Source organism: Prionailurus bengalensis, chromosome D1 (genome assembly GCF_016509475.1).
Source record: "Prionailurus bengalensis isolate Pbe53 chromosome D1, Fcat_Pben_1.1_paternal_pri, whole genome shotgun sequence".
NCBI lineage: Eukaryota > Metazoa > Chordata > Mammalia > Carnivora > Felidae > Prionailurus > Prionailurus bengalensis.
The window spans coordinates 26,971,647-26,996,791 of NC_057346.1; the positions used below are offsets into that span (position 1 = coordinate 26,971,647).

Here is a 25,145-nt window from a genome sequence, read left to right on the forward strand (position 1 = left end):
CCCTCCAGGTACTGCGGGGAGAGGAGCCAGTTTGTGGTGACCAGCAGAAGCAGCAAGATCACTGTTCGCTTCCATTCCGACCAGTCCTACACTGACACGGGTTTCTTGGCCGAGTACCTCTCCTATGATTCCAGTGACCGTGAGTACACGTCTCCAGAAGGGGGAGCCTGGCTAGAGGGACTGGCCCACGATGAGCTCTCTGCTCTGTATCTTCCCAGCATTGTGCTCTCCTAATTCTGAGGTACCAGAGAATGCAAGGGGCATGTCCGGTAGCTTTTTGAGACAAAATTACAAGGCTGCCGGAAACGCACGTGTTGAAAAAGGTGGGCAGTGAACCCTGGCACACACTGTGCCCGAGGCCTCCTGAGTTCCTTTGAGCCGTCTGTCCCTCCGGTTCAGCATTACCATGACTTGGCGCATCTGTGCTTGCCTTTGTGGCCTTATAACACCTTCGGGAATAGAGAGAGAGGAAGACCCGGGAGAGAATACTGGGGCACGACTCATCACGCCCCCTGCTCCTAGCTCGGACAGTTCCGTGTTCTACACCTAAGAGATCTGGCAGTTTCTGCTGCCTCGAGTCTCACTGTCTGCTGTGCGCATAGCAGTTCTAACTTAGTCACAGTGATTTTTCGTTTCAGCCCCTACATCACACAGTAACCTTCCGGCAGACATTTTAATTATATGCAAGAACCCAAATTTCAGTTAAAATGCAACTGCACGGCTCACCACCCAAAATGCGATTGGATGAACAAACCCCTCTGATAAGTGATTGGGCTGCCTGTGTAGCACAGAGAACGGTCTCCTCTCAGCTCTGTCTGCTTCCCGATGCCATCAGTTGTTGGACATTCCGGTCTCAGAAACACTGGAATATGGGACATGTCTTAGAATTAAGGAAGTCCAGAGATGCAACTGGACACTTGGATGGGGGTACACATCATCCATCTGCCAGGCTACTGTTGCTGCGTGTTGGGCATGGGGAGCCTGGCACCTGGGCAGGAGTGGGTGGCCAAGGACATGGGGCAGTAGAACTGAGAGCACACCCAGCCAGTCTCTCTCCGCTTTGTCTGCAGCTTCCTGGGGCTTGATCATCGGCAGTCAAGGCCCCACTCCCACCTCCCGCCGCCCCGCTAGTGGTCTGTGGCTAGCCTCCCGTGCCGGCTGTAGGAAATGCGCTTGCCGCAGCGTGGTGGGGCTGGGGGACCACGGCCCTGGGGTGCCGGCTGCAGCCTGCTCCTCTCTCCGTGGAGGGCCAGACGGGGAAGAGTTTTCTCTTTGGTCCTCGGTGTGGCTGTGAGGCTGGCCCTGAGGGAGGGCAGCCGGCGTGGGAGGCGAGGCTGGTGGCCGTGGACTTGAGGCCTGCCCTCTCCCCTGCAGCGTGCCCGGGGATGTTCATGTGTAACACGGGCAGGTGTATCCGGAACGAGCTGCGCTGTGACGGCTGGGCTGACTGCACGGACTACAGCGATGAGCTCAACTGCCGTGAGTCCTCTGCCCTCGCGCGCCCGGCTGCTGGGGAGCCGTCCCCATCTTTTGCTCCCCGTGTAGACATCAAGCCCCTTCCCTCCCTGTGCTGTTTGGAAGCCCTGCCTTCTGTCCAAGCAGGCACTGGAGTGTTTCTGCGCTAGTGGGGTTCGCTTCCATAGCCAAGAACGTGGAGGCACTCTGGAGCTGCCCCCTCCAGCAGGGCAGGTGGTCCCCGGGTGGCTGTCTGGTCACCCTTCCTGCCCGGGGGAGCTGTGAGCAATGACCGATGTCAGAACGAGGGCTCAGAGCCCAGCTGACCGCTGCCCTGTGCCCCCTTCAGAATGCAATGCCACCTACCAGTTCACGTGCAAGAACAAGTTCTGCAAGCCCCTCTTCTGGGTGTGTGACAGTGTGAACGACTGCGGGGACAACAGTGATGAGCTGCAGTGCAGTGAGTGCTTGGTGCTTGGAAGGGTGGGGGAGGGGGGGTGTCAGTGCCTGTTGGGCCTCCCTGCAACCTCAGCAGGGGGGCGGCGAACTGGTGCTGAGCGTGAGGCCCTGTCCCCAGGCTGCCCGGCTCAGACCTTCCAGTGTGACAATGGGAAGTGCGTCCCACAGAACCAGCAGTGTGACGGGACAGACAACTGTGGAGATGGGTCCGATGAGGCCACGTGTGACAGAGGTGAGACCTGGCCCAGCCCACCTTGCTTTAGGGGCTTTCCTCCTGGTGGGAGCTGCCATGAGCACACTCACATTCCAAGTTTCCAAAGTTTAATAAACACAAACCACCCTCTCTGTGAAGTGTGACGAGAAAGTATGTCAGTGGGGAGAGAATCTTCCAGAAGGTGGAGAACCTTTGGTGGGCCTGGAAGGATGTGGGCATGGGTGTGGATGGGTACAGCAGGCTTGATAAGGAGCATAAGGTGGATGGATCATCAGGCTTCTGGTTGGGTGCTGCCATGGAACTGATTCCCTTCCCCTTGTACTCCTCCTTGAGCAGTAACAACTGTTGCCTGCACGAAACACACCTATCGCTGCCGCAACGGTCTCTGTGTGAGCAAGAGCAACCCCGAGTGTGATGGGAAGAAGGACTGTAGTGATGGCTCAGATGAGAAGGATTGTGGTGAGCAGGGCCGCTGCATACAGTTGTGCAGGTTGTTCACTGTGCAAGGCACATACAGAGGTAGAAATCATGCCAGTGCCTCAGTCACCCATGTCTGCCTCTGTCTACCTGGGGGAAAGGATAACTTTGCTGACTGGCACAGAGGCACTGTCCCATGGGCCAGCTCTGATCCTGGAGGCAGGGCCCAGGGCAGCCAGCACATCAGTGCCTCTGTGGCAGAGCTCGCATCCTGGCTGAAGTGTTGGGCTGGCCCCTGCTCTGTAGACCTGGCCCACAGTGCAGTGGCAAGTCCTGGCTTCCCCATCCTGCCTGGAGGAGGGGGGCACAGCTTACCAGAGCAGTCGGCAGGGTTTAGTCCCCACCCCAACCATGCTTCAATTTATAGCCTCATGTGTATTTCAGAGTCACTGGCCATAGGTTAAATCTGAGCACAGCTATAGCTGTTCTGTGACTTTGCATCGCCGCCCCCCCTCCACTCTTCCCTCTGAGAGCTGTGTCCTTCAGCATTCAATGAGGACATCTAGGCAAATGACACTCAAATTAAATCTAAGCAAACCAGCAGGTCTCTCTGAAGGCCTCTAAATGCATTTGGGCAGGACTAAGGAGGTAGGAGCGTGAGGGTTTTGAGTTTGGGAGTGGGGAGGGGGGCCAGGAGGAAGTCAGTGGGTCTCTGAGGCTGGAAGATATTTGTAGAGGGTCCCACCAAAAGGCCACCACCCCACATGACCTCCCGTTGAGGCTGGCGTGTGGCCCCAGGGGCTGGTGCCCCGCCGTGACTTTCTGACCTTTGGGTTTTCTGCCCCTCCCAGACTGTGGGCTGCGGTCGTTCACCAGGCAGTCTAGGGTCGTCGGGGGCAAGAATGCAGATGAAGGTGAGTGGCCCTGGCAGGTGAGCCTCCACGCCCTGGGCCAGGGCCACGTGTGCGGGGCTTCGATCATCTCTCCCAAATGGATGGTGTCAGCAGCTCACTGCTTCATCGACGACAAAGGATTCAAGTAAGCCCTGGGCGGGAGCCACTGAGCAGGAGCAGGGAGGCTTCCTCTTAGACCCTAAGAGGTTCTCCTCTGTTTTCTGGGCTTGGAAGCCCCCTGTGTGTGTAAGTCATGGCAGAGTGGATGGCACGGGGGCAGGGCCAGGACTGGGGGGGGTGGGAGACACCCCGGGATGTCATAGTGGTAATAATAAAACTAACACTTGTTGGGTACTCCCTTTCCATCAAGCAGTATCTAAGTGCTTCTCCTACCAACCCAGTTGGGCAGGTCTGGTTATGTCCCCATTTTACAGAAACAGAGGTTCAGAGAGGTAAGAACATTTGCTTGAGGTTGTGCCGTTATGAAGTGGCACAGTCAGACGAGAGCCCGAGTGTGGATTCCAAGGCTTGTGCGGTTAGTCCGCACACAGGGACTCCTTGGGACCGGCTAGGACAAGCCTCACATTCACATTCCAGCTTTGTTTGCCCAGTGACCTTGGGCAAGTTATCCACGCCTGCTGGGCCTCAGGTGCTTTGGCAGCTTTGGTGACAGCATGAGTTCTTATCCTTGGAGTTCTGAGAATAACATGCTCGTATTCCTGAAACCTGGTACACACTGTGCTCCACACATTGGAGCCTCAGGTCCCTGGGCAGACTCCAGCCTGACCCAGGAAAGCCTCTAAGGGAAGGGTCAGGCTGGCATCTCAGAACGGGGTAAGCAGAGCCACAGTTTGCAGACCAGAGGGTCGGCAGGAACAGGTGGTCTGCCCCGGGCCTCTGGCCACTGGCCGTAGGGAGTCTAGTGGGATGGCTTCCTCCTGGAGAAGCAGGCACAGGGAAGCAGACCTTGCAGGGAATCCCCACCCTCAGGGCCTTCCTGCTGGGTGCATGCCCTTTGGACAGAGGCAGCTGTGTGAGAGGGTGACCGGACTGCCCTAGTCACCCTTCTGCGGGGCGGAGAGAAGAACCACTGTGCACTTTCTGGAGAGACAGCGCTAGGGCACCAAGTAGGCCCAAGGCACAGACGTTGAGCAACGTCAGGCAGGTGCACGTAGGCATGGGTGATGACATGGTCCGCAGGGGGCAGGGTCAGTGTGGCTGTCCCCAGGGCCTTGCTGAGCTGTCAGAGGGCAGCCTCGTCCCACCTGTCCTCTCTTATTTTACCACACTTTCCTCCACCCTGGGCAGAAGAGATTTTGTTTCTTTTTGGAGTGATGGAAGCTTACTTACAAATATTGTAAAATAAGCTTTTTGTCGTGGGATACAGACAGGTTGCAAAGACAGAATGGAGTTCCCGCACACCCTAACGCAGTTGCCCTTGTTGTTAATGTGGTGCGTCTGTCCCACACTGGTCCCTTCCGCTAACACCAGTGTGGGCTTTCCTGGTATCCCAGGGGTTTTATATCCTTTCTGGGGCAGGAGGTAGTCCAGGCTCCCACTTTGCATTCTGTTGTCCCATGCCCCCAATCTCCGATCTAGGACAGTGGCTCAGTCTGTCTTTGTTTTTGTGATCTTGATGATCTGGAGGCCAGGCATCCTATGGAATGCCCCCATCTGGGTTTGTCTGCTGTTGTCATGATTACACTGGGCTTCTGAGTGTTTGGAAAGGATATCGCATTTTGTCAGCAGGCACATGATATCAACATGACTTACCGATGGTAATGTTGATCTTTCTCATTTGATTGAGATAGCACTTGCCGGGGTTCCTCACCATAAAGTATTTCCCCCTTTATTATTAGGAAGTGAGCCAATTTGGAAGTCTTCTGTAAGGAAGATTTGTCCCTTCTTTTTCATTTATTTCTTCATCTACTTATATTCGTATGGATGCATGTATATTTACATTTTGGGTTGTAATCCAATGATACTACTTTGTTGCTCAAATTGTTCCAAATGTGACCATTGCGCTTTCTTTGAGGTTGGCTCCTGTGTCCTTTTGATCTGCCCTTGTTCTTTTGTTCTTTTGAGACACTTCCTTGCTTTCTGGTCCTACCAGGTGCTTGTCCGGGTCCAGCCCCGGAATTAGCCATTCCCTCAAGAAATGTTAGCAGGGAATAGTATTTAAAAAGTGAGACCAGGGTGCTTGGTGTCCTTAGTGATACCACAGTCCCACTGTTTCTAGACCCTCAGCAGGGCGAGCTAAGATACTCATGTACGGTCTTCGTTGAAGAGCTCACCCTGTGCCCTCTGTTACTTCTCCCTCTTTCTCTTGCTTCCTCACCGAATTTCTCATTTCCTTGTCCTTCATCTTCTCTTGATTATCAGTCTGCCAGTTAATAGTGCACTTAATGCATTCAACACCCATTGTTATTAGCACTGGGAGACAACAATGAATAAGGTTTTCTCCCTGCACTTCCCAGGCGAGGGAGATGACATATGGTACGTGTGCTTGTGCACACATGCATGTACATGCACGTGTACATGGTAAGTGCTATGCAGCAACCAGGCACAGGTTACGTAGGCCGTGCGGGTGGGAGTTGAGAATTCTGCCCCAGGGCTGGGGAGGGAGACTTAGGAGTGCCTTTATGAGCAGGAGCATCTGATGTGAGTGTTGAAACGTGAGGGTGTTTGCAACTGGACAAGGTGACGCAGACCTTCCAGACAAAGGACAGGCGTGAGCAGAGGCAGGTGAGTGTGAAGTGTGCAAGGATCTGCAGTGTGGAGTGCAGTCACTCTGGACGCATTTCTGAGTTGGCAAGTGCTCGCTGAGCCGTACCATGGTTGAGAGGAGGCTACCTGGTTCAGTCCGTTCCATGACTTCTTAGCTGTGTGATCTTGGGCAAGTAACTTAGTCTCTCTGTGCCCGAGTCCTAAGCTTAAAATAGGCAGCCCTACATTGAAGGGCTGACTGGGGGAACGAAATGACTTGATGCGTTGGCACCGAGAAGAGTACTTGGCTTGGCCCCCACCAGTGCCCTCCCAACCACACAGCCGTCACTGGGGCAGCTCAGTGGCTGCCCTTCACACCTTGTCTCTTGATGGCTGGTACGTGTGTGGACCTTCAACAGCTGGAGACTGAGTCTGCTCGTATAATTGAAGGCTGTCCTAGATGGAGGAATGTGGACTGGAGAGAAAAGACCAGTGTGGCTTTAGTTGGGGCTTAGCATGCACACAGGGGTGACAAGGGATGTCTATCAGGTGAGATGGCACCAGAGGGGAGGAGGATGACCCTCCCACTCTGTCCCCTCCCCTTACCTGTCCTGTCCATTCAACCCCTGGCCCTTGCCTGCTAGACATCCCAGGCCTTCTCTACTCTTTCCCCCTCACATGGCTGCTCCCTTGGCTCCCCAGCCTCGGTGACTACAGCCCCCTCTACCTCATCACCTTCTTCCTTCTTGGCACGCCTGTCTGTCTCTGCAATGTGAAGGTGGTCTTTCCAAAGAGCTGATCTGATCACATCACCCCCTTGCTTACATGCTTGCGATAACTCGCGGGATAAAGTGGAAACGGCGTAGCATGATCACCATGGCTGCATTCTCTGACCCCTGCCATCTCTCCAACCTCAGTCTCTGTCCTGCCCTTACACCTTCCATATATTCGATTTGGGGGGCTCCTGAGCACTGCAAACATTGGCTCTCGGTGATCGTGCTGCTTTCTCCCCCACCCGGAGGCCTTCACTAGCCAAGTCCTATATGATCTCCAAGGCCTTCTTCATGACCTGCTTCCTCTCCTGACTCACCTCTTCCCACCCCATGCTCTTCCACAGCCTGCTACCTGTTCCTCTGGAGGTCACCCATGCTGTGCTGTCATGCGTGGTTTTCATGGCTCCCTCCCCAAGTACACAGTGGATTCAAGAGATCCTCTTGAAGACTGGATCTCATGCAATCTGGAACACCACAGATGGTTGGGAGAAAAAGTTAGAAAGGCAGAATTAATTCCTGGTTGGGGAGGTGAGGGCTGATTCAGCAGGTCTTGGAATCATCTTTGGCTGTTGGAAAGGATCTCACAAAAGCAGTTCTCAGGAAGTTCTCATCTGGCAAATTAAAGAGAGACCAGGAGCAAAAAGACCGGTTTGGAGGCCAGTGCTTCCGTCCGGGTGTGAGGTTCTGTAGGGAAGTGGTGGCAGGAATGGAGAGAAGGGAAGGATGCCCAGGTCAGCAGAGAGCAGGGGAGCTGGGCTTCAGGCAGGGATGGGGGAGAGAGACGGTCAAGGAGGACTGTAACGTTCCGTGCCGGCCGGAGAGAAGGTGCCTTGCCTGGACGTTTTAGGACTGACTGCTTCAGTAGCCTCTTGACTTTCCTGAGAGGTTAGAGAAGATGAGGCAGGTCTTCATGCTTTCCCCCCTCATGCAGATTTTCTATTTTAAAGATATATTTTTCTGGGGTGCCTGGGTGGCTCAGTTGGTGAAGCATCGGACTCTTGATTTCAGCTCAGGTCATGATCTCACGGTTCGTGAGTTCAAGCCCTGTGTCGGGCTCTGTGCCGATGGTGTGGAGCCTGCTTGGGCTTCTCTCTCTCTCTCTCTCTCTCTCTCTCCCTCTCTCTCTGCCCCTCCTCCTTGTTCTCTTGCGTGTCCTCTGTCTTTCTCAAAATAAATAAACTTTAAAAAAAGAGATATTTCCCCAATTTTTTATTTTGAAAATTTCTCAGACCTACAAAAAAGTTGCAACTACAATGAAAGAAAAAAATGACAGTGAACACTCTCATACCCTTCATCTGCAATTGTTTTATTTCTCTCTCTTTACATGTGCACATGCTTTTCTGAACTCTCTCTGAGTTACGTGCAGCCTAACCATGATGACACCTCTCCCCTAAGTGCCTCAGCTCGTGTCTCCCAAGAACAGGGAGAGGCTCCCATATACCCACAATACAGGGATCACCTCCAGAAATGACAGTGTTGACATGGTACAAGTGGTGAGCACGTCCTCCATGTTCTAGGTGTCCCCCAGTGTCCCCCAATATTGTCTTTTGTGGTTTTTTTTTTAATTTAAAATCTAGTCTAAGGTCATGCTTTGTATTAGTCCTTAGTTTTCTTTAGTCTCTCAATTCTAGAACAGTTTCCCCAAGCCTTTATTTTTTATTATTTTTTTATGGCATTTTATGTTTGAAAAGTCCAGGCCAGTTTTTCTGTAGAATGTCTCTTAATTTGGATATTTTGATTGTTTCTTCATGGTGAGAATTAGGTTAAGCTTACCCCCCCCCCCCCCGCCGAAAGCATTACACAAGTGATGTTGTGTCCTAGCCCATTGGCGGGAATGGCTGGGAGAACACTGATCAGCTGGTTAAGGTGGTGGTCATGGCTTTCTCCGTTATAAATGTGCCTCCCCCACTTGGTTATGAGTGAGTAATCTTGGACGACACTTTGAATCCGTGTGAATGTCTTGTTCCCCAGCAATCTCCTACTCTCTGCCTTTATCATCCGTCGATGATTCTTGCTGGTGTTGGTTGTTGCTATGGTAGATGCAAAATGTGATGTCTTATTGTATTGCTTCTTCTGTATTCGTTAGCTGGTGTCTTTGTGTAAAGAGTAGCTTTCCTCTGTCCTTATAAAATTTCAAAATTATTTTTTAGATTCAGGATTGACTCCTGGATTCCCCTCCCCCTTTTATATTATTCAGCACATACAGTACTTGAATCCTGTGGTTTACTTTGATGTTTGGATGATCCTAATACTGGCTCCATGATTGTGTAAACACTTACTTCTGGTGAAACAAAATGTTCCAAGGTCACTTGATGCCTTGCTTGCTTCAGACTTGAAATCGACCATTTCTCCAAGGAGACTTGGTTCCTTTTAATGGAGAAGGATATTTAGAAACCAAGTCCTGGGTGTGCTGGGAATGTCATTGCTTTGGAGTCTTTTTTAGGAAAAATTCTGAGCTCTTATTGCTACTTCTGATTGCGCTCCCTCCTCCCCAACTCCTTTTGTATCTCCCTTTTCCCACACTGGAAGTTGAGGCTCCCAGCAACATCAGTGTGTCCTCCTGAATTGTTCAGATGGCCAGTATGCATGATAGAGTTCAGAATTGCTACACCTGTCCCACGACCAACAGTAGACCTAGTAAATGAAGTTCAGCCTACTGAACAGTCTACTGAACCACTGTGTTAAAAAAAGTATTTCTGTTGAGTTCTGTGTTATTCCTTCTGTGAAAGATCAGATTGATGAGAAATGCATTGTTGGTAATCAGATTAAAAATGTCTTAAAAGAGGGAAACAAGGGGGTTATGGGGGCTGAGTGCCATGGCAGGAGACACCAGCGGTTTCGGCTGAGGGCTGCAGCCATGCAGAAGCCACAGTCCCCTCAACATCTGGGTGGTGGCAGTGGCTTTCCCTAGGTCAGTGCTCTGCTCAGGGTCGCTGTCCCCGCTCCTCTCCCAGGTACTCCGACCATACCCTGTGGACTGCCTTCCTGGGCCTGCATGACCAGAGCAAGCGCAGCGCCAGTGGGGTGCAGGAGCTCGGGCTCAAGCGCATCATCAGCCACCCTTACTTCAACGACTTCACCTTCGACTATGACATCGCACTGTTGGAGCTGGAACAGCCGGCCGAGTACAGCAGCACCGTGCGGCCCATCTGCCTGCCGGAAGCCTCACACACCTTCCCCACCGGCAAGGCCATCTGGGTCACCGGCTGGGGCCACACCCAGGAGGGAGGTGAGCTGGCTGGGCTGGCCACGGGTGGGCTGCCCACCTGCCTCTGTCTGGCAGTGGGAGGTTATCCCAAGGTGAAGTGGAGACTCGGCTCTGGCTCAGAGGCCTGGAGGTGCCTCTAAACTATCTGAGTGACCTTGGCAGTTGCTTAAACTGAGCCTGTTTCTTCACCTGTAAAATGAAGATAAAACACCTTCCAAGATGGTGCTCAGTGAATGTAAGAGCACTGTGGGGGGAGTCCTGTGTGCTGTAGAGGCAAGCTAGCTGTGCCCGTGTCAGGTCCTGTTGCAGGAGCCTGGCCTCCTCTGTCCTTCTGCCTCCATCCGAAGGCCCTGAGTTGGTAATTGTTATATTGAGAAAAATCAGTTATAACAGTACTACAGCACATTGCTAACAACCTGTAGAATAAAGAGAGGAAAAAGTAAACCGGACACTTGGCTCTCCTGCTATGACGACACCCCGGGGCCCCTCTGGTGCTTTCCGTGGGTCTTCCTGTTTTTCATTTCGCACACCTGTTCCCACGGCGAATGTCCGATCTCCCGTCACCTGTTGCCTGGCGGGTTTTACGTGTGTCGCCCAGTTACCCACAGGGCTGCACGATGTCCCCTCGCGTTGGTGTGGCATCAGTTCCTTGAACATTTGTCAGCCACGGGTATGGGGGCTGTGTCGGGAGATTTGCTACCGAGGTCTCTGGAATGGGGCCCTGCCCATGGCCCTGCAGGTGGGCGCAATGGCCCCCGGGTCAGCACTGCCCCCCCCCCCCCCCGTCCCCCCCAGGCTCCAGCGCGCTGATCCTGCAGAAGGGCGAGATCCGCGTCATCAACCAGACGACCTGTGAGAGTCTGCTCCCGCAGCAGATCACCCCACGCATGATGTGTGTGGGCTACCTCAGCGGCGGCGTGGACGCCTGCCAGGTGCGCGAGGGGCGGGGGCGGGCCTGGGGACGGGCCGGGCAGGGGGCAGGGGGCGGGGCCCGGGGCGGGGCGGGCATTCATCCGGCCCTGGTCTCCCCGCAGGGCGATTCCGGGGGCCCTCTGTCCAGCGTGGAGGCCGACGGGCGGATCTTCCAGGCCGGCGTGGTGAGCTGGGGTGAAGGCTGCGCTCAGAGGGACAAGCCCGGCGTGTACACGAGGCTCCCTGTATTTCGGGACTGGATTAAAGAGCAGACTGGGGTGTAGACGCAGGGCCATCCGTTGGCCACCCAACGTGCACACTTGCGGGCCAAGGACACGATCGCTAAATCCACCCCTGACTTGGGCCTCCCAGAAGCCAGACTGTGAACTGAATCTCCAGGACCTCTGGAGAGGGTGAATCGGCCTGGAGAGCCCCTTTCCTCCCTCAGCCTCCAAAGCAAGGATGCGAGGTGGGGAGGGAGGACACTGGTGGTGCCAAGGGGCGGAGACTTGAAGACACAGCCTCTCTCCTCCAGCCCCGAGCTGGGCTGAGGCTCTCTCCCAAAGATCCAAGTCCTCTGCCTCTCCTCCCCCTGCCTCTCTGATACAGGAGCAGTAGTGTTGTGCCGGGACTGCTAAGATGAGGCTGGTAGGGCGCTGTGGACTCCTAGCTTCACACTCGAAGGAAACCCAGGCCAAAGGACCCTGGAAGACACACCTGTCTAAGATTTGAATTGTTTTTTATCAGCTCCTGGGGGGGGGGGGGGGGCTCAGTGTGTGAATTTGTGCGTATGAGTAAACTTTGTTTTTAGGTAAATATTTTTCTTCCTGGAGTTGATGAGCTCTCTTTCCTCCTTCCTCCTAACCCCAGCTGCAAGAAACTGGGTTTAAATTCCATTCAGCACAGACCCTGAAATCAGACCAAGAGCAGAGGTCAGCAAGGGGCTATGTTTTGCTTCTGAGAGCAGGGCCTGGTGCCCTGAAAGGTGGTGAATACGACAGAGAGGGGGCTAGGAGTGAGGTATGAGGTGGGAAGGGTTTGTGGCCCAACCTGGGCACCCTAGGAGAGGGAGGCGCTGTGTCCCCAGATGAAAAGAGGAAGTAGGGCTTTCCCTTAGGTGGGGAGGTGGTCAGATGAGGTGTGTGTATGCACGTGTGTGTGTGCGTGCTTGTACATGCAGACATGAGGGTATGCATGAACTCAAGGCTGTCCAGTGTGGTCTGAGTGGGTGGTCCCTGAGCCTAGAAGGGATGATGCCTTGCTTAAGGGTTCTCACATCTCCATTGCACCTTCTTTGACTGTTACATACTTATTAATTTAAAATATTCTCTCTCTCCTTGCTTGGAGTGACACAGAGGGACAGCATCCGTGATCTAGGGAGGGCTTAGGGAGTTCCCGAAGGGACACTGGAGGACCTTCTGTATGCCAAGGCACTATACAAGCTGGGGCTGGGGGAAAGGAGGGTCCTAGGAAGAGAAATCAGATGGCCAGTGTCATGAACAAAGACGGGGCAGTGTTTGCTCATCACCGTATGCCTGGCTTAGGCCTGGCTCCTAGAAGACGCTAATACCTATTTGTTAATTTTGTTAATACCTATTTGTCTTTGCCCTCCATGAGTTTTGGGAACCAAAAGGAGGAAGATACAGTCTGGAGCTTGGATTTTAGCCTGCCCCTTGGATTTTAGCCTGAGTGTTTTACCCTTTGGAAGGAGGAGAGGTTTTGTCTTGACACCTGTGCAGGCATGCCTGTTGGGTTTTCCTTCTAGGGAAGGGAAAGAACATCCATTTTTACCAAGGTGCGACAGGTAAAGGAAAGAAGATGTTGTTGGAAGACCGCTGTGCAGGTGGTGCCAGGTTGTAAATAGCTGACATTCAGGGAGAGGCCTCACCTGTGCTCTGCTTCCCAAGTACGCACGCCCCTCAGGCCGCAGCCTTGGCTCAGCTGTGGAAGTGGTTCCCCGCACAGTGGGGTTCGGGGAGGCCAGCCTGGCCTGTGCCAGACCACAGCATCCTCATTCTCCCACCATGGCCTAACATGGTCTTGCACACTCCTTCCCAGGGTCAGAAATGCAGGCAGCGTCATCAGAAGACTTCACTCTGCAAGTGCCTTTGTCCCCTAAGGGCCCAGTGTCTCTCTGTAACCCCCTGTTCCAGTTTACTGTGGTTCCTCAGCCCCACTGTTTTCCACCTGGGGAGTGGGTTAAAAATACTGGTAAGACTCCTCTCCAGGAGTCTCGGGGGCGGGAGGGTGGTACTGGGCACATCATCTATGAGTGTGTTCCCACAGTGTGGCCCCTTTGCCGGGAGCAGCCACACCACCCGGGAAGGCTCATGCTGCACCCAGACCTCCTGCATCTGAAACTTTGGGGCAGGGTCCTGGAGTCTGTGTATTAGCAAGTGTTCCAGATGATTCTATGACCCTGAAGTTTGAGGGCCACCATTTTAGCAGTGTGTCCACGGGTAACAGCATCAGCCTCACCGAGTGCCCCCTGCCCAATGCCCAGGGCAGTGGTGTACAGGTATGTCCTCCACTCCTGCTGGGGTCTTAGTAACCTCAAACATTTGATGCCTGGAAGCTCGATGAAGTTGTCAGTTCTTTTCAAAAGACTGTGGAAGCAAATCCATTTACTCCTGACTGGAGATAAGAATGGCCTAAGAATCCTTAAGTAATGGGAAGTCAAACTCATCACGCTGAGGCTCCTTAGTCCACAGATCCATCTCTTTGGTTTCCTGCCAACTACCCTGACTCTCTATTGTTTTAGCCACCAATCAAAAACATTTGAACTAAAGCTTAGTGAATGTTTAATTCAATTGCATGGGCCGGGAGTCTGATCCAGATGTAGATTCTGCAGAAATAACAGTACATTTGGATTACTTAGGATGAACTTTATTATAGACACGGAAAGGGCCCAGTTAGGAAGTTGGGGGAGACTCAGAGCCGCAGAACCCACAGGGCCAGGAGGGAAGTTGTGCAGCCATCAGGGGGCAGCACAGGATTTCCCTTCTGGGTTGCAGACCACCCAGAGGGGGCGGGGCATGTTGCAGTCACAAGGGGCCTGCGTGCTGCCTTCTGGGGTTGCCTGAGGTGGGATAGGAAAGGACCCCAGGTGCAATGTTCTCAGAAGGCGGTCTTCCTGCTTTTCAGTTGGTTTTTAGTGCAATATAATTGGTGTCCTTTTTTAGGGTGAGTATCAAGAGGCCCCAGGACCAAGCCTTTCCTGGTTAGTCCTTCTGCCCCTTTGGTACCCCCGTCCCCCTAATCTGCAGTCAGGACCCTGGCTCTCAGACGTTGGGCCCAGGAGGACATACATTCCCAGGGAAGAGTCAAAAGACAGCTTTCGAGAACAGAGGTGACCTATGGGTAGGAGGTGGGTTATTACTGAGGGTAGCAAGCAAGTGTGAAATATCATCCAATTAAACACAGCTGGTAGATAGCTGCGACATATAGGAAAGTGTGTTCTTACACACACACACACACACACACACACACACATTTAGGGGGAGGAGCAAGGTGTGTGTTTTAGGGAAGAAAGTCCCAAGTAGAGTATGTCACAGGAATGTTACCTGGCTGTTACCCCAGGACACTCTCCCTCCCCAGGGGCTCTGAGGTGCCTACAGGCATGAATTTAGGGGCCCTCAACCCTTTCGGGATGAAATGATGCTTTTTGCCTTTCCAGGCTTGGAGTCACAGGTGGGGGTGGAGGCGGGGGTGGGTGTTTTGTGCACCTGCAGCCACATGTAAATGAAATTAAGTCAGTGGTTCTCAGACATTTGAATTTCTTGGAACTGTGAAGTTGTAAGAGTGCATGGGCCCAACACATCTCACATTTAATGAAAAGCGTCTTCTAAGTGTTCTTTGTGCTTTGTCTTATTTAATGTAAACTTCACAACCCTATGGTCATTCCCATTGTACAGACAGAAAACCAGGGCACCAATAGTTTGAATCACTGGCCCAGGTCCCATATTTAGGACCTACCTGTTGCATCTAGGATTTGAGTGCTGGCGATCCGGCTCCAGAGTCGGCACTGTTAGGCCCTGGCCCACCACGAACTGTATTATTCACACACCATCATTTCATAAGGAAAGGACATTTTAACACGCAGAATGAAGGTAGGCTGCATGAGTCCCATTTCTTTTGGGAATTCTGACAAACCTGGTCATGAGCCCTTCCTGCCACACGGCCTATTTCCAGGCAGGGGGTTTGCTCTGGGCTGGTAATGCAGCCCCATCTGCTTTGCCAGCCTGGGTGGAACGTCTCTGCCGATCAGGTCCCTGTGCTCCGCCTAGCCACAAGCCTATCTCAATTTGCCCAGTGAGGGCAGGTGGTTGAAAGAGGGAAGGGAGGAGAGTGTTTGTTGGAAGAAGGTGGGGGATAACCACTGTCTCAGGGCAGGTCCCTGGTCACTGGGCCGGGAACCCTCAGGGCGATCATCAGGAAGGATGCCTGGAAAGCCACCAAATACCGCTGTGAATGATGAGCCCAAATCCCAAAGCAGGAATGGGACTATTTGTCACCTGCTTTTACATCTTGGCATTTTACCTAGAAGATGGTTCAAACTAATCTTCCACAAGGTGACAGACACTGGCACTGACAACAGGGAGCAAGTGGCCATTGTTTTGGGCTTGTGGGGTGGCACAGGTTCCCGCCACCCAGCTGGTGGCCTGGCTCTCCTGGGGAAGAGCCCTTCTGAGCTGGTGGCAGAGACAGAAGATGAGAGGGAGCCGCCATGGGCGCATCGGGAAAGGCAGGATTGAGCCCCGGGCACCAGCTGCACATAAAGGGGGGGCCTCTGCCTAGATTTTATGTCCTGGCTGTTCCCTGCCACTTATCTGTCACGCTAACTGCTTTGGTGGTCAGAGAGGGCCTGCTTCCCTCCTTTTCTTCTCGAGAGGGGTGGTATAATCCCAAGTTCGATCATCCTCTCTGTCTGCAGCTTCAGATTATTTATTCTATCCCTCACCTCCGATTGTTTCCTGAAAAGTACTATCCAGCGTTGTTTCCAGGCTTCAGGGGAATCCATTCCATGGTCTGTCTGTTCCATTGTCTCAGAATCTTCCAAAAGGAGGAGGCATGTGTGTAATTTCCAGGGATGTAAACCTAACTTTCCCTTCCCCTTGGCTCTCCTGCTTCCCTTCCGCCACACACGTCCTTCTCCTTGGAGGTCATCACTCTTTCCCTGCCCGACACCCTTATGATCAAGAATAACTCAGTGTCTGTGCCAGACCTCTCCTCTGGAACTTCATATGAACTTGCTTAACTCAAAAAAGAAATTCTTCCATCCGTAGCCTGTGCTCTTTTTCCAGAGAGCTGCGAGAACATGGTGGTGTGTGTGTGGTGGGGGGCGGGGGGTACTGGGAGAGGGAGGCTGGGGGCAGGGGAGGACGAGCCAGGTCCAGCAGAGAACGGTAGAGAAGCTCTCTCTCCACAAAGAAGTATATTCAGAGAACAGCTCCCAAAATAAATGGCATTGGATACCTCTTTGAATTTCATGATATGAATTCTGTCCAAATGCCTATTAGGACTGGAGAAATGTACAGAAACAGACTAGAAAAAAATGAGATCTTTGAAGCCTGTGACTTGCACCAAAAATGGTAACAAGCTTATTTATGTAAGCCAGAGGAAAGGATGAAGAAGGAAGTCATTAATTCAACAAGCTTTCTCTGGGGGCCACTCTGTCATTTGTGACCAAGGAGAGGGCAGTTGATTGATGTAGGAGGGGGACATGTAGGAAGCCAGTCTTGAGGGTCCTGAGGCAAGTCCAGGACCTGGGGCGGTTCACAGTCCTAGTAGGTGTGAGGTCACAGGGTCTGGCTACCTGCCCAGGCAGGGGAAAGGAGCCTGTGCCTGGGGCCTTTCCAGTTTGAGCCAGGACTTTTCCATGATCCCTCAGTTGCTCAGTGGGAACTACTTCCTGGGCTAACGATGGCCTGTGGGGCATCCTGGAAGAATCCCACCCTTCAGCCTCACAGTTGGAAAGAACCTTAAAGGTCATCTGGGCCAACCTGCTGTAGCCCAGAGACAGGCTTCCGGTGCCGAGGAAGTCGCTGTTCCTCCACCTGTCTTTGTACACCTGCCTCGCCAAAGGGTGTTTAAAGTTATCTTGCTGTCTTTCCCTTGCTGGATGTTGGTTCTGTGTAGGATAGAAGTGTCAGTGGCAACCAGCAGCATGTGCCCGTCTCATCTATGTCACTTAACTTCAGGCTCATCGCAGTCCTGTGATGTGTATTCTATCACTCCCGCTTGCAGGAGAGGAAACTGAGCCTGGAGGTGCACTGTATCTTGCTCAGGTTTCCTCAGTGAAGATGAAGGGTGCAACCCCAGTTGCTGGCCTTAAGCCTGTGCACTTAATCCCGTATTGCCTTCTGGAACCAAGGTACTCTCCACCTGAAGCTTTGAGATGCTGGGTCCAGGACCTCTCTTGCCAGGTAATAAACTCACTGGCTTAGGCACCATCGTGGAAAAGGCTAAAATGAACTTTCACTAGCTGGACTCTGGAATGGCTCCTTCAGCATTTCAAAATCCTTCCCATTCCTATTTCTTTGGCTACCCCCAATAGCCCCTGGGCATTTCCCTTTCTCAGGGGCCAAACCATCTGCTTTCTCTTATTCCTGTGCCTGAGGCCAATGTGGACTGGAGGGAGAACATGTTTCCTTGAGTCGTTGGCCATGGGCAGAACTATGAGTTTTGACCTGAGATTCAGAAAGATCCACCTTTGCCCCTCATCTTGCTTCCCTAAGCCATGCATTTCTGCTAAATGCTGGTTGCATTTGGCGGAAGCTTAAGCAAAGGGCAGCAGAAGCCCATAGTGATGCGGGTACCTTAGCTTGGAGCAGTGAGTGGAAAGGAAGATGGATAGAAATTCTGTTGGGCTGTGGAACATGTACTGGGCCCTGCTGAGCCTAGGGAAATACCCCTTGCTCAGATTTTTCCATCTCAAAAAAAAGATCCACAAATTGAGCTTCTGGCAGGGTGGAAGTATTTCTGGATCACTGATGGCAGATTTTCGCTGAGATCCGGAGGAATATAGCAACCAGAGCTGTAAAGATAATTGTGTTTTGTTCTAGTTCAAAGGCTTTTGAAAAATAAATGAGTGGCTAGCAGTTTGGACTGTTTCACTGGGTATTTTAGACAAAAGTCTTTTAATTTGGTTTAAAAGTATTTTGTTAAGTTTAGGTTAGGGTTGGATTGTTTTGAATCCTTGCTCTGGGTCTTATTCTAGGTAAGAGCAGTAGGGGGCGCTCACACACCGCTTTTCATTAGATCGGTTGCTGAAAGGTCAGGCGTAGAGGTCCAGAAGGAAGTTTTGGGTGGTTCACCTTTCTCCATGACGTTCCTCCCGTCCAGTTAATGGTGAGTCTTGGCGAAGCATGGATGTAGAACTGCGTCCCCCTGTGTGGAAACGCTGGGTTTGGGTATCACTGTGAAGGCCCTTTCCTTTTCTCTTCCCGACCCGTCACCTCAAGGTGTGACTACCCATAGGCAATGGCTGTTTGCCAGCTGTTTTCTGCACACCCTGGGAGAACGCACCACACTTTACAGAGGCTGGCAGGCACTTTCAAGACCCACAAGTATTTCCTGAGCTCCTGAACTGGATGGCCTATCTCTGCATGTGGAGCAAGCCTCATTTATATGATCTTGGAGTGTGTTAAGGGTTGGAAACAGGCGGGAGGGAGTCTTTGGCAGATTCCTAGGCTGGAGCAGGTTTATGGGAAACCAGAGAGATTTGGGATCATGGTCACTGCTAAGGGGAACTGAGCATTTTCTTTTCTCTCTTCTCGGGGCCCTAAGAAGCTCCCCAGATCACCTTTCCAGAGCACGGATTTCATCCCATTTAATGTATCTGGGAACATTTCACATCTTTGAAGCTTTTCTTCTCCAAGGTTAAATATTTTTAACCCCTTCTGGCTTTCTTTACTACATGCTAGCTTTTCGGTCATGTTCACATCAGGTGCTGGGGAAGCTGATGAAGAGCTTGACGTGTCCGTGAACAGCTCACGATGAGGAGTTCCTTCATTCCTGAGAGTGAAAATGACAGAGGTAAGAAGTGTGCTGAGGTTCATATTACACTTGTTTTTTTTTACAATTAACTATAACTATAAAGAATGCTATTCTTTTGGACCCATTTCCATGGTATGTACATTTATACCTCATTTATTCATTCTGAGGATACTGACTTCTTGCTATGGGCCAGGCCTGTTCTAGGCACTTGCCCAAGTGATGATTCCAAATACCTCAGGAGGAAAGTGAGACTGAGGGAAAGTTGTGTCACTTGCCCATATGCTGTGCTCCGAATCTCCGGACTCTGCACACGGCACTGTCCTGTCTGGTTGTCTACCACAGGAGGGAAGAAAGAAACCTTGAGAAGGTAGAGGCAGAACCGAATGTTCCATTAAAACTTTGTCAAAGCCCAGCTACTCAAAGATGAGTGTTTGGCTCTGGAAACACAAGCATATTTGTTCCTGTGACCCGAGACTAACATTATCCGGGACGGAGTCTGAATTGGATTCAGCCTTGACACCACTGCTCCCCCCCCCCCCACCCCCCCCCCCCCCCCCCCCCCCCCCCCCCCCCGCCAGATACTTTTCATTCTCCTTGGGATCAGTAATCCTCTTCTGTTGTGTCTTTAATTCATGGGAAGCAAGGACCACACTTTCATGTCTACACTGAGAACAAGTTATACAACTTAGCACACTTAAAAGATGGCCTGTTGGCATGGTGCGTGGGGAGAACCAGGGAGGCGGCCAGTGTTCCAGGGTTTAGGAACTACATCGTTGAGTGTTTTGCTGCTGGCTGGGGCCAGATGAGGCATCTGGTTCCCACTGGAGGTTGGGGTTGCTGGAAAGAGCTGAGCCGCTGGGTTTTCCTTTGCTCCTGGCTCTGCTCATCTCCTCCGCCCCTGCGCCCAACATGCACTTTATAGTGGGAGAGGAGCTGGAAAATCCACTGACACAAATTAAGAGCTGGGATAAACCTGTGACTGTGAGTGACAGGGCCCAGGTGGGATGGGAATCAACCAGTTGAGGAAAAACCTATACCTGGTGCCTGGAAACAGAGGCAAAGGAGGGGTAAACTTTGGCTCTGGGATGCTGGTTGTTACTGGCAGCAAGAGGTGGCGTGTGAAAAGGGGGATGTAGGGCTGAATTAGGAACACGCTCATTTTTACCAAACATGAAAGGGCTTTTGGTCCCAAGTGCTACAGGGGTGAGGCTCAGGGCCCCATGGCCCCTCCAGGCCGGGTCTGGTAGCGGTCTTGGGGAGGGGTGGGGAGCACTTGAGCAGGTAGGACTAATGGTTAGAGGAGCACTCCGGTGACACAAGGTGGGGCTATGGAGGTTCCCTCTGCCTGGAGCATACGTCCTCCTTGCTAAACATCTCGACTTGCAGTGAGTGAGGTTATACAGATGTACGTCTGGGGGCACTTACAATGTGCAAGGCAAAGTTAGGACGAACTCTTCCCCAAAGCTAACCTGGGCCAGTTTCTCTTCTGGGACTGCAGGGAATCCCTGCTATGGACGTGGGAGGCCTAGGACATGCCGTGGAACCCAGTTCTGGGTAGACATTATGCGCAAGTATCCCTGGTGCATCCGGGTACTGGTGGATGAAGCAGTGCTTAGATTTTCTAGTCATGTGCACATTTCCCTGTTTATACCTCATCCTTTTCACAAGACTTCCCTGGTGCATCTCTTTAAAAGGCACTTTATACAGTTTTCCAGGGCAGTGATGTGCGTCCCCTCACCTGTCAGGCAGCTCTTGATGAATAGCCATTTCGTGTCGACAGGGCATGACTTGTGGAGCCCATGTAGCCAGTGCCCCTGTAGGAAAGGATGTGTCTGTGTAGTTGACACAGGTCTTGGCGTTTGTTCAGGAAGACAGATTATGCCTGGAAACAAACCTCCTTCAGGTTTCTGTTCCACTTTTTAATCTCTCTGGCATTGCCTCAAAACAAAATACATGTGGGTGGGGACCCTGGCCCCCCTGCTGTCAACATGCCAGGCAGGGACACACCTGCTTGGCACCCTTGCAAAATTTGCTGTCCCCTCACCTCCTTTAGACCTTTCCTTCTCCAGCCATCCATTCTACCTCCCATTGCTTGCCTGCCCACCAGCACCCTCTACTTACCTCTTTTACTGTTGGTCACACCCCCTTCCCTAGTCCTCTCCCCAGCAAGAATAGAAACTCCACGAAGGCAAGACTGCTGTTGTTCTGTTGGAGTCTGTGCAGTGCCTGGAACAGTGTCTGGTGTAGCAGAACATTCGACATTTATCAAAGGGAAGCACAAGGAGCAATTTTAAGAAGTAGAGGGAATCAGGATAGGAGAAATGTCTCTAGACTTGGCAGAAGCAGAGTGCTGCTACAATGGGTCACCCAGCTAAGTAACTACTTGCATGACTACTCCTTGGGAGAAAAGTCTTTCCTCAGCCTCCATCTGAGCTCAACTCTGGAACCTGGCTGAGAACTTTTCCCAACTCACCCTATTTTCCCTAAGACACAGAGTTCCCCCTCAAAAACAAAGAGAGGTTGCCTAAGAATTTGATGGGGTCTGGGGCTCCTGGGTGGCTCAGCTGGTTAAGCGCCAATTTCGGCTTAGGTCATGATCTCACAGCTCGTGAGTTTGAGCCCCACGCCGGGCTCTGTGCTGACAGCTTGGAGCCTGGAGCCTGCTTTGGATTCTGTGTCTCCCTCTCTCTCTGCCCCTAACCCACTCGCATTCTGTCTCTCTCTCTCTCAAAAATAAATAAACATTAAAAAAAAAAAAGAATTTGATGAGGTCAAATACATAATATGACAGGCCTTGGAATAGAGCAGACACCGTCCACTGTTCAAATGAGGCCCTAGTCTTAAGATCACAGGCCCACCTCTCACCAAACCCCTATACATACCCCTCCTCTAGCCCTACTTCCGTTACCTTCTTCTGGGCTCTTCCCTAAACTACTGAAGTAATCCCTAAGTCATCTCAGTGAAGTCTGTATGACTTCTTTCTACCTTGGTCATTCTTAATCTTTTTAGAGCAAGCCTTGTTTCTCTGTCTGAAAATGTGCAATAGTTCTGTTTCCCACCAAATTAATTCAAATTCTTAAGGCCTTCTCTGATCTGGTTCTAGTCTATAACATTTTTGTCCACTCTTCCCCCTCAGGGATCTTATAATGCTTGGCAAATTAAGCTACTTTCATTCCCTGGACATTCTACCACAGGCTCAAATGTTTCCTGGAGCAGCCTCCTGCTCTCTCATTTCTCCCTGAACCAACCCTAGACCATCTCTTTCTCCTTCAAATTTCCAAAGCACACTATTTGGTGTTTCTCTCGTGGCAATCAGTTATTTTTTTGTTTTATTTCTACAATTCTTTACTTCACAAGCCATTATCTCCTAAAGTCAGACTTCATTTAACCAACCCTGGGCTAGGGATACCTTGTTAAAAGAGACCTAGATATGGTATCTGTCCTAACAGAACTTAATCTCGTGTTTAGTCCAACTGATTTTAATCAATTATCATTATAATAAAAAGCATGTTATGTGAACAGAATAGGAAGTCCCAATCTAGTGCAGAACGCCCTGGAAAAGCTTCTTTAAGAAGTGATACACAGGGATGGACTTGGTGGATCAGTAAACCAGATGAAGGGAGGAAAATGGTGGCAGGACCAGTATTTTAGAGAACGATTTGGGGAAATTTTGGCCAGACTGATGGCAATTGTTCTCAGAATGAAAGTTAATATTCATTCATAACCATATACAGCCTTATATTTCACACCTCCATTTAAAAATGAGTAAGATAGGGGCGCCTGGGTGGTTCAGTCAGTTAAGCATCCAAATCCTAATGTTTTTTAAAAATGTTTATTTATATATTTTGAGAGGGAGAGGGAGAGCATGATTGGGGAGGGGCAGAGAGAGAGAGGGAGAGAGAAAATCCCAAGTAGGCTCCATGCCATCAGTACAGAGCCCAATGCAGGGCTCGAACTCACGACTCTTGATTTTGGCTCAGGTCATGATCTGAGTTTGTGAGTTCGAGCCCTGTGTCAGACTCTGTGCTGAGAGCGCAGAGCCTGCTTGGGATTCTCTCCCTTCTCTCTGTCCCTCCCCCACTCTCAAAATAAAGAAACGTTAAAAAAAAAACAAAAGGAGTAAGATGGGACACCTGGCTGGCTCAGTTGATGGAACATGTGACTCTTGACCTTTGGGTCATGAGTTGAGCCCCATGTTGGGTGTAGAGATTACTTAATAATAAAGTGAGGCAGGCGCCTGCTTGGGTGGCTCAGTCAGTTAAGCATCCAACTCTTGACTTTAGCTCAGGTCACGATCTCAGTTCATGAGTTTAAGCCCTGCATGGGGCTCTGTGCTGACAGCATGGAGCCTGCTTGGGATTTTCTCTTTCCCGCTTTCTCTGCCCCTCTCTGCACGCATACTCTCTCTCAAAAATAAATATTTAAAAAAAAAATTTTTTTTAACGGTTATTTATTTTTGGGACAGAGAGAGACAGAGCATGAACGGGGGAGGGGCAGAGAGAGAGGGAGACACAGAATCGGAAACAGGCTCCAGGCTCTGAGCCATCAGCCAAGAGCCCGACGTGGGGCTTGAACTCACGGACCACGAGATCGTGACCTGAGCTGAAGTCGGACGCCCAACCGACTGAGCCACCCAGGTGCCCCAAAAATAAATATTTTAAAGGATGAGTAAGATTCTGATATACATGGTGAAGTGAGTTGAGTTTTTGAGTTCTATTATGTGTCAGGAACTACAGGGAATACACAACAAAGACAGTCCCTGAAGTCAAGAATACAGTCAGGTGCGGGAGATACACTTGTAATAACAGATGAGACTTGCGAAGTGGTTGCTACATGCGAAGTGCCATTCTAAGCATTTTACATATAACTCATCTAATTCTCACCACTATGTCATGAGAAGATTTATAGGACAGTGTGACTGAGAAATGGTTTAGTAGAGCTAAGCAAAATCTTCTATGGAAATAGCCAGACAGGTCTCTAACCCCAAACTGAAGCTGGGTGGGATTTGATGTTTGGACTGAGGGGTGAGTTCCTAGAAGAGGTGAAGCCTGACCCATGTCTTAAAAGTCCAATGGTAATCAGCCAGGCAGAGCAGGCTGGGAGGGGGGTCTGAGGGAGAGGGAGGCAGGCTTGAAGTAGGGCAGTGGCCTGATTAGAAAGACCATCGTAGGGATTTGAGGGACGGACTGGATGTAGCCAGCCTGGAGAGAGGGAAGAACAGTTAGGAGGCTGTTTGTGTTACTAGACCAGAAACAACAAAAGTTTGAACTAAGCTAGTAGCAGTAGGGATGGGAAGAAAAATGTTACCAGCAGAGGTGGGAAATGTAACCCAGTGGAGGTTATTAACTAGGTAAGCGTACATAAAAGAAAAAATGGACCAGTCCACATCTTTACAACAAGGTCACATGCATTTTTTTCACATAAGAAAGAGTTCACCTCTCTTTGAGAGAACTAGGTCTTGGCATAAAATACACAAAACACCCATCTGCATAATTTCCTATTTCCCGGCAGCATTACCCTCCCTCGAGTGTCTCCCAAGATGCTAGTGCCCAAAAAGAATCTCAGTGCTAGAACCGGCAGAACAGCTCTCGATTCTCTTCCAATCACTGTCTGAGAGCCCCCCACAGGTAAAGGCTCTAGCAACTCAAGACCCCTGAGGCTCCAGCCCTTTCTAGTGGTCTGGAGATTTCTGAGTGCATCTAATGCTCTTCTGTAATGGGTAGGAAGGGCACTAACTACCTATGTGGATCACAGATTCATTATTATCCTGCTTATCTCACTGGATTTTTGAACACCATGAAAGTGCTGGTATTTTATTATTTTTTTAGTAACCTCTATGCCCAACATGGGGCTTAAACTTACAACCCTGAGATCAAGAGTCACATGCTCTACTGACTGAACCAGATAGGCACCCAAAGTGTTAGCATTTTATAAACTTTAAATATACTGAAAAGGAATTTTTATTAATCTTGTAAGGTAGACTCATTTGCATTCAATAAAGAAAGTCTGTTCCTGGACAAAAGTTATCACACACACAAGTCCTACTATATGTATTGTTGATGCTTGGATTGCCCCGGATTTAAAATAGTCTATGTGACAACAGATGGAGC

The 25,145-nt window shown here is 51.0% G+C and overlaps 1 protein-coding gene across 1 annotated transcript in view; it reads left to right on the plus strand.

Moving 5' to 3' along the window:
- Nucleotides 1-14,889, plus strand: part of ST14 (ST14 transmembrane serine protease matriptase) — a 45,184-nt gene extending 30,295 nt beyond the window's left edge. Inside the window, exons 11-19 of the mRNA XM_043579829.1 lie at nucleotides 9-139; nucleotides 1,375-1,479; nucleotides 1,805-1,915; nucleotides 2,033-2,146; nucleotides 2,465-2,587; nucleotides 3,397-3,583; nucleotides 9,872-10,146; nucleotides 10,921-11,057; nucleotides 11,160-14,889. Of these exons, the coding sequence (XP_043435764.1) occupies nucleotides 9-139; nucleotides 1,375-1,479; nucleotides 1,805-1,915; nucleotides 2,033-2,146; nucleotides 2,465-2,587; nucleotides 3,397-3,583; nucleotides 9,872-10,146; nucleotides 10,921-11,057; nucleotides 11,160-11,321 (1,345 nt within the window). The 3' untranslated portion in view covers nucleotides 11,322-14,889. The remainder of the gene's footprint in view (nucleotides 1-8; nucleotides 140-1,374; nucleotides 1,480-1,804; nucleotides 1,916-2,032; nucleotides 2,147-2,464; nucleotides 2,588-3,396; nucleotides 3,584-9,871; nucleotides 10,147-10,920; nucleotides 11,058-11,159) is intronic.
- The last annotated feature ends 10,256 nt before the right edge of the window (nucleotides 14,890-25,145 follow it).